This window comes from Nestor notabilis, unplaced genomic scaffold, assembly GCF_000696875.1.
Source record: "Nestor notabilis isolate BGI_N333 unplaced genomic scaffold, ASM69687v1 scaffold22237, whole genome shotgun sequence".
Taxonomy (NCBI): domain Eukaryota; kingdom Metazoa; phylum Chordata; class Aves; order Psittaciformes; family Psittacidae; genus Nestor; species Nestor notabilis.
This window is the reverse complement of record NW_009938091.1, coordinates 4,868-12,189: the sequence shown is the minus strand read 5'-3', so window position 1 is coordinate 12,189 and position 7,322 is coordinate 4,868. Positions and strand designations below refer to the sequence as shown.

The 7,322-nt window shown below is 42.7% G+C and overlaps 1 protein-coding gene across 1 annotated transcript; it reads left to right on the top strand.

Moving 5' to 3' along the window:
- Positions 1-4,786: 4,786 nt before the first annotated feature.
- HOXC11 (homeobox C11) lies at positions 4,787-6,989 on the top strand. Its single transcript, XM_010019160.1, has 2 exons — positions 4,787-5,462; positions 6,757-6,989. Exons 1-2 carry the CDS (start codon positions 4,787-4,789, stop codon positions 6,987-6,989), a joined length of 909 nt encoding a protein of 302 aa, XP_010017462.1.
- The last annotated feature ends 333 nt before the right edge of the window (positions 6,990-7,322 follow it).

Genomic DNA, 7,322 nt, shown 5'->3' with positions numbered 1-7,322 from the left:
AGGGAAAGATTCAGGCTTTAAATTATGCATCAGATATCTTGAGAGCACAGTGAGTAGCAATGAGTAACGTGGTAAGCCAGGTTGGTATAAAATCTAATATTTCTATTATTTTTTAACATCCCCCTCCCTTTTCCTCTCCATTCAGTAGTTTTCCTACTGTATAGGCTCAGACAAAGACTTCTTTATGGCAATACTTACAAACAAGTTTTTGAGCGAGGCTGGGAGGTTGCTAACGAGTTTACATTGCTTTCAAATAACCCCAGCTTTGGGGGGAAGGAAGCAAAAATAATATCTTCTCTCCCCAGTGGAAGGGAAAAAAAGGAGGAAAAAAAAAGAAAAGATGAATGATTTATTGAGAAGAGTTCAAGTACAGGATTAACCTAAATCAAAATATAACTTCAGATGTTTACACAGATCATCTAAAGCCAGCTTTCACAACTCCAACTTTTTGATTTGGGTACAATTGCTACAATGTTTTTTTGGTCACGAAATGCCTCTGACATCCCTTTAAAATTCCTGTTAGTAACGCAAAACACATCTCAGCAGCCTTGAGCCTATTTGCCTGCTGAAAACGCTGTTAAATGTGTTAAGTGTTTGCATTATATCAGGCAAATGAGTGCGGACCCCGAGCAAGCGGGGGATAGCTTGGGAGGGGTTGGATTTTTTTCTTTTCTCCCCTGGCACTTTGCTTTTTCTGCTGGGGAAATTTGGGTAGAAAGAGGTCTCCGATTGAGGTGCCAGCATAAAGCTGGGTATTTCTCTCTAGAACTGGAGAACAGGCACAAGGAGCGAGGAGTTCGGCGCTGCGCCTTTTTTTCCTTCCCTCTGGCTGAGACATATGTAAATAAAGGGGGAAAAGGCCTCTTGTTTCATCTTATACACACAATCATGTCAAAATTAAGAAAATCAGACCTTTCCTCCTCCCTTCTCAAGTTCCCTTGGATTTTTTTCCCCTTTAAAAGGCACAAATACAGCTTTTCTTTAATTTCCCCCTATACACTCTAACCTTTCCTATTCGCTAGGAAATGAAGCAGGTTTAAAAACCGAAGGGATTGAAATGCTCTGGATGCTTTAAGACTATGCCTTAAAGTTATTTGCCTTTTTTTTTTTTTTTTTAAGGGCAACCAAAAGGAATGCGAGCCGCCAGCCCTCATTCCGTTTTATGGTGGTCACTTTGGTGGTCAAATTCAAGTGCTGTGACTCCACAGCTGCCTCTTCTCTGCTTCCTTGCAGGAAGCAGGCAAATCCTACCCTTTAAACTGGGTTTAAAACCCCAAAACGACACCAGGGCTTCGTTTAGATGTATTTACCTACGAAGAGCAATAAATTATTCACGCACCTAGAGGAGAGACGGCGAGTTTTGTGCCGCCCGGATTTTTGTTGTTTTGCTCTTGTGTTGGTGTATTTTGGGGGGCGGATGTGCTTTGTTTTGGGTTTAAAGAGCTGCTGGGATATTGTTTTTTTCAATAACCCGCTCTAATTCCTCCTCTGGATGCAAAGCCTCGCGCCTACAGCTTTCCTATGGAATCTAGATTGGAATAAATGCAACAAAAATTGTCTATTTTAGAGCCTTTCCCCTGTTAATTGAAGGGAGAAGATTTCCACGCAGGTTGCAAACAGGATGCAATGGGGTAAAAAATAATTACACTCATAAACAATAGCTTAACATTATTAGTTTGTAGTTAGTATTAATATTGGTCCATAAAAAGCCAAGTTAAAAGATCGCTGACACTTTAATTAAAAGTTTTGCCCAAAACGACATCTAAGTCATAAAATAGGGCGGATTACAAAGCTGAAGAAATCCATATCTGCAGCCAGAGTTCTTCTCCACATATATATATGAATATATATACGAGTATATATATATTCATCAGCCAAACGGTGCATTAGAGAGGAAAACGCAGCCCATTTTGCTGTTCCAGAGGTATTTATCTGTGTGTACATCTCTGTCTCCACACACACGCATTCAGAGAGACTCATATGCCCCGATCCCTTATAAAAAGGGATTTATGAGAACGGCTCTTTAAATAGAAAATACAAAGCTGGGGGAAGGGGGGGGGGGATAGAATCCAGAAATTAATGGGAATAAACGATCAGGAGTGAGTTGTGGCATTAGGGAATGAGGAAGGCTCAAAGTGAGGAAGAGCCCACAACCTTAACATGTGAAGCCGCCATGTTTTCCTTCAAGATTTTCTAGTAAATACATAAAAATCCGGGCACAACGTCTGATAAACACTATTGTTTGGAAAGCTTTACTGAAATATCCGCCCTAGTTTTTGATCAGGCATCTTGAAATCCTTTGCTCTCTGCTCGGCTGCAAGGTACCGACTTGCTAGGCTGTTTTCTCCAATGAAAATAATCTTTTTTCTCCTTATTTTGCCCTTATATTGCTGCAGAACTGCAGGATGTTTATATTTTTAGCAGAGAAGGTGCGTTTTCCTCCCCATTTCTCTCCCTCTCGCCTAGGAATTAAGCAACCACCTTGGTTAAAGTGTTAACAGCAGGTTGGGTGCTAGCAAATTAAATCAAATTAAATAGAGAAGAGCGAAGTCGGAAAAGAGCTTCCCAGGGATGCCCAGCTCCAGGAGGGACATCTCCGAGAAGGACTGGGACCCTCTGTTGCTTCTTTTTGGTGAATTGGTTAATTTCAGGTGAATTTATGCATGAGTTTTTAGGGGAGCAACGCGAAAACGCGGCAGCCGCCGGGGCTTTTCCTGTTCTAAGGCTAAGATTTTCCCTTTTTCCCTTCTTACTCCTTGAATTTGCTGCAACTCGATTTAGCAGAATCCTCTTTATAAGCCCCTCTCGCTCTGTCCTGGTACCTCAGTTCTATTCGGAATATCCGACACACGACGGTAGAGTTTGGTCGCATTTACGCTTGGATAATTCAATATTTTTGTTTATTCTTCCTTTTACTGGGCGTTTTAAAATGGATAATTCAAGGGGGAAAAATGCCTCGGTGGCATCGTGTAAAGAAAAGGATAAAAAAGGGGGGATGCGCTGCAATATTTTCATTTATAGGTGGATGCAGCAGCCGCCTCTGTTCGGCAAACAAAGCTTTTCCACCTCAAGCAGATGATTTCTAATCCAGGTGAAAACCCGATTAGCGGCCAATTGTTGCAGGCAAATTTGTTCCTTCAAGATCATTTAAATGGGATAACCCCTCGGAGCCTGGTGCCGCGGAAGTTACGCGCCCTTCAGGTGCACCTTTCCAATGGGTTTGCAGAAGAGATTTTTTAATTATTATAATTTTTCCATATAATTCTTTCTTTCCGCCTAATAATGCTTTGCAAAAATCGCAAACTATCTGGCAGCGGTCCCGTATCCCTATTTTTTAGTATGAAAATGCACAAGGACAGAGCAAGAGGAGGTTCCTGGGCACGGGATAGAAGACAAATGACTTTAATAAGAATATCTTTTTTAATTCAGCTGGAAGAATAAATGATGAGAGTATTGCTGAAAGTACATTCATTGATTGACAATAAACAATTGCATTAAATATTCAATATGCCACCCTTACATAATAAATATTTAACCAAACATTAAAGGAGGTTTTCGAATATTTATTAGACATTGACTTAATTCATTTGTTCTATGCCTTGATATATCACTAATTCGATATCAAAAGTCATTAAGCCAGGCCTGCTTTAACTCGAAAGTTGGAAACTTCACACGATCCCCGCACGCTGTCACTGCTCAAATGGTATATTCTCCATAAAGCACGCCAACTTGGTTGATGTATAGTTGATGTGCACACAGAGATCAACATAATTAGCGTATGTTAGAAGCTTGTTAATTAGCACCAACCCCCTCACTCCCAGATAGCAGAATTTTGTTAGAATTTAGCAGCCCAGCTGTAGGGAGAGCTGGGCATTCCCGCCTGCAGCAAGGGCTTGGAAAATGTTGGAAAACTTACTTCCAAGTCTCCAGCGATTTTATTGAGCTACCTACAGCCTATTCAGGAACGCTTCTAAGGACAGAAACAGCCATAATAATAGATTAGAATAATCAGAGTAATTAAGATATTTTTCAAAAAGAGTGGAAAAGCACCGTTCGAGCATCCTAAGACCCTCCCTCCTTCCTCCTCCCCAGCCCAAATCGCCCCCACCTCATCTCCAAACCCTGCTGAAAAGCAGCAAGCGGAATCCACAGAGGAAGGACAGGAGGTAAAGGAAAGGGGGGAAAAAGAAAAAAAAAAAAGAAAAAAAACCTGCCAGGAAAATAGTAAAAAGGCAAGAAAAAAAGTGGAGGGGGGGGGAAGGCAAGAAAAATACAAGAAGGGCAAGGGAGGGGGAAAAGCAAGGGGGAGAAGGCAAGGGGGGAAAAGGCAACGGGAAAAAGAAGCAAGGGGAGAAAAAAAGGCAAGGGGTAAAAAAAAAAAAAAAAAGTGGCGAAGAAAAAAAAAGAAGCAGGGGGGAAAAAAGGCAGAGAAAAAAAAAAGCAGAAAAAAAAGGCAGCAACTTCACAAGCCGCCCCTTGTACTTGTTCTGCTGCGAGTGCTTACAAGGGGTGTGCCTTCAGGAAAATGAATACAAATCTGCCCTTGATTTTCATAATGTTTCTGCGGTGTTTGCAAACCAATCGTTTGAACCTCTGAGATCTTACCTAAGTGAACCACTCCTACGCATCTAAGTGCTCCAAACTGATATATGACAATATCTACTTTGGATCACGTGTCCGCCGGAGCGACTAAGACGGATAGCGCGTCATCTCGCCTTCCCAAATTTTTTCCCCTCCGCACATCGGATCCCAAACATCTAGCTATAGGAGGAAGAAAAGGAGAAAGATGTTTAACTCGGTGAACCTGGGCAACTTCTGCTCCCAGTCGCGTAAGGAGAGGAGCGCTGAGTTTGGAGAAAGGGCAGGTTGCGCTTCCAATCTCTACCTCCCCAGCTGTACCTATTACGTCCCTGAATTTTCAACTGTGTCATCTTTCTTGCCACAGGCCCCCTCTCGCCAAATCTCCTACCCTTACTCCACCAACCTCTCGCAAGTGCAGCCCGTGCGAGAGGTCTCCTATGGTCTAGACCCCTCGAGTAAATGGCACCACCGCAGCAATTACGCCTCGTGTTATTCCGCAGAAGATCTGATGCATAGAGAGTGCATCCCGCCTTCCACCATGACCGAAATGCTAATGAAAAACGAGAGCGTGTACAGCCACCACCACCCCAGCTCCAACCACCCGGCACCGACGGGATTCTACACCAGCATGAACAAAAACACTGTCTTGCCCCAAGGTTTCGACCGCTTCTTCGAAAATGCCTATTGTGGGGCGGAAAATCCGGCTGAGAGCTGCCTGCAGAAGGGTGAGGGCAAAGTGGAGGCTGAGTCCCAACCCCACGCACTGTCATCCCGCGGAGAGCAAGGTATAGACCCGGAAGATGAGGAGGAAAACACAAACCCAGGGTCTTCAGCCTCGTCCTCTTCTGTCACCAAGGAAGGAAGCAAAAGCAGCAATTCGAGTAGGTAGAGCAGTAAATGGAAAGGTTAAGGGACTAGCCCGTGTGTTTTGTCGGTCAAATTTTATGTGGAGTTTTATAAGCATTCAAAGGATTTTATTATAACCTACAAAGCTCTTTCTTCCAACAAGAAGAATTTTTACGATGGGAAAAGCTCTTTGAAAAAAATGGAGATGTTAGGTGCAGACACAGTATCTTAGAGTCTGTGAAATTTTAAAAGCACACCATCGTGACAAATATTAACTTTGATCATGAACTTACATGAGCATTTTAAAAGGATTTGGTCCCGGGTTGCTGAGGGTAAAAGGCAATTGGGCAGAACACTACTTTAGCTGCCTGTGCTTTCTTTTAGGCATTAAGATGCATGCAAAATCTTCGGAGCGGCTTTTTTCCCCCTTTCTTTCTTTCTTTTTTAATTAAAACTGTATGTCGAGTCTTTTCTCTTGCTGGGGGTGCGGTGCCAAGGGGGAAATCTGCCGAATTCGCAGGCAGAGCTGAGCGTTTTCTTCCATTTTTCAGTTTAAAGTGGTATTTATTCTCTTCCAAGGCTAGTGGAGCGTCCAGCTTTTGTCAGGAAGGGTTTTACTTACGTGACTGTTTGTTTGGGTCTTCTGGGGGGTGTTTTTTGCATGCACTCACGTTTTCTAGGCAGTCTTGGAGCTGTTTTAGAGGCTGGATCCAGGCAACCTTGCAAGTTAGCGTTCAGCGTGGGGCTTTTTTGGGAAGAGGGGTGGGTTGTAGTGTTTTCCTATTTGCTTTCGTGGTGCAAGTCCCCTTTTGCAGCTCAGATGCAAAGTTCTTTTTTGACTTTGATTCCTTTTTGCATGTGTGGCGAGGACTGGAGTTAATAAAAAACTTATGCGGAACGTAATATCTAGTTCCTCTGATTCCAACCTTGCTCATGCTGTTTCTATACAGATAACAGATTTGCAGCTGAGCGTGGGGCTTTTTTGCTTTTTGATTTCCCAGCCTCTCTAACCCTGCTCCAGCAGCCTGCTGCCTCCAGTCCCGGGCTGTTCCTTATTTAAACAATAAATAAGCACCGAAAATCTCTGCATGTGCCTGCATAAAGCCCCTTGCAGTGGAAAAATAATTCCACCACGGTCCTTAAGACCCTGTGTAACCTCACCTCTGCTACCCCCAACAATAGGCGAACTGCTGGAAGATATCCCCCCCCCCATCCCTGCATTAATAACTGGAGTTATTAAGCTGCTCCTATTTATCTGATCAGCTGTAAAGATGAGTCTGTGTCTTGCATTTCCTTAGGATGTTTACCCTGCCTTCTGGTTCTTTTAAGGTGCTCCCAGAACGAGGAAGAAGAGATGCCCCTATTCGAAATTCCAGATCAGAGAGCTAGAGAGAGAATTTTTCTTCAATGTCTATATAAACAAAGAGAAAAGGCTCCAGTTGTCTAGGATGTTAAATCTCACTGACCGACAGGTTAAAATTTGGTTTCAGAACAGAAGAATGAAAGAAAAAAAATTAAGCAGAGACCGCCTGCAGTATTTCTCTGGAAATCCCTTGTTGTGAACATCTTTTGAAATCCCCTCTGCTGGTGAAGGGTCGGTGTGTCGAGGAGGAACAGTTGCGAGCAGGGCTTTGCCCTTTGAGTCGACAAAGCAACCTCAAAGTTTAAGCCTTTTCGTTACTTATATGTTACTATGTCTGGGACAGCGCTGAGTAACAAAAGGAGTGAGATTTTCTTTCAGTTCCCGCTTCAAGGACTTGAATTCCATGAACATTTTATTTAACATTTTTCCTTTATTTTTCCTTTCCTTTTTTTTTTTTTTTTCCCCTGAACAGGTTGGGATTCCTCTTTTTTTTCTTTCCTTTTTTTTTTTTTAATTCCTATTTTTATTGTTA